The sequence below is a fragment of the Octopus bimaculoides genome, chromosome 8, assembly GCF_001194135.2.
Source record: "Octopus bimaculoides isolate UCB-OBI-ISO-001 chromosome 8, ASM119413v2, whole genome shotgun sequence".
Taxonomy (NCBI): Eukaryota; Metazoa; Mollusca; class Cephalopoda; order Octopoda; family Octopodidae; genus Octopus; species Octopus bimaculoides.
The window spans coordinates 91,629,211-91,630,532 of record NC_068988.1 but is presented as its reverse complement, the minus strand read 5'-3'; the positions used below and the strand labels follow the sequence as shown (position 1 = coordinate 91,630,532).

Here is a 1,322-nt window from a genome sequence, read left to right as displayed (position 1 = left end):
TAGCGCCAGGAGGACATCTCCTCCAGCTGGCTTATCGACACACGACTGTGTCCTGTTTGCCAAGGGAAGTTATCCCTCTCACCTCGATCTGCAGCACGAACGTATGTATGTATGTATGTATGTATGTATGTATGTATTTTATTCACCTTACTTCAAGCTGTGTGGATACTATTGGACTGACTTGGTGCCTCAACATAAGTACCTAATTCAACTGAATCTTAATTATGTGTGTGTGTGTGTGTGTGCAGGCATGGCTGTGAGGTAGGAAGTTTGCTTCCTAACCATATGGTTCTGTGTTCCTACTACATTTCACCTAGGGCAAGTGTCTTCTACTATAACCTTGGGCTGACCAAAGCCTTGTGAGTGGATTTGGTAGGCAGAAGTTCCAAGAAGCCTGTTGTGTGTGTGTGTGTGCATGTCTTTGTGTCTGTTCCCCCCCCTACCACTTGACAGCTGGTGTTGATGTGTTTAAGTTCTTATAACTTAGCAGTTCAGCAGAAGAATCTGACAGAATAAATTCCAGGCTTAAAAAATAAAAGCACCAGTGTCAATTCATTTGGCTAAAATTCTTCAAGGCAGTGCTCTAGCATGGCCACACTCTAATGATTGAAACAAGTAAGAGATAATACACACACACACACACACAATGAGCTTATGTATCTTAATTATGTTATTATATAAATTACAATGTGTATTGGCGTGAAGGGCATCCAGCTGTAGAAACTCTGCCAAATTTAGATTGGAGCCTGGTGTTGCCATCCGGTTTCACCAGTCCTCAGTCAAATCGTCCAACCCATGCTAGCATGGAAAGCGGACGTTAAACGATGATGATGATTGCTAATGAGATAACTTTCACTTTCACATATCTTTTGTCTCTCCACTTCACCCCCACTCACTACTCTCCTCCTACTACTACCTCAGTCCATTAATATACACCATTGTTCTATGTGTTCTCTCAGTGTTCCAGGGATTTTAAGACTTCTTGGCCGTATTCCACTGTTAAACAGTCTTCAGACGTTAGTGTCCAGTCCTCTCTCACAAACTAATCCTGTTGAACCTGCTATGCTTGAAGATGTTAGTGATAGTGGTGGTCATCGTTCACCTTCCTTGCTAGACTGGATATATCAACAGGTAATTTACTACATACACATCTCTCTCTCTCTCTCTCTCTGTCTGTCTGTCTGTCTGTCTCTGTCTCCCTCCCTCTCTCTCTCTCTGTCTCTCTCTCTCTCTCTGTCTCTCTCTTTCTCTGTCTCCCTCCCTATCTCTGTCTCCATCTCTCTCTTTATCTCCATCCCTCTCTCTGTCTCCATCCCTCTCTC

General features: G+C 43.3%; 1 protein-coding gene across 3 annotated transcripts in view; it reads left to right on the top strand.

Annotated features, from left to right (window-relative positions):
• LOC106874584 (RB1-inducible coiled-coil protein 1) overlaps positions 1-1,322 on the top strand; it is a 121,680-nt gene that overhangs the window by 76,325 nt on the left and 44,033 nt on the right. For all 3 annotated transcript variants that reach the window (XM_014922372.2, XM_014922371.2, XM_014922370.1), the window contains exon 8: positions 960-1,131. In XM_014922372.2, coding sequence (XP_014777858.1) covers positions 960-1,131 — 172 coding nt within the window. The remainder of the gene's footprint in view (positions 1-959; positions 1,132-1,322) is intronic.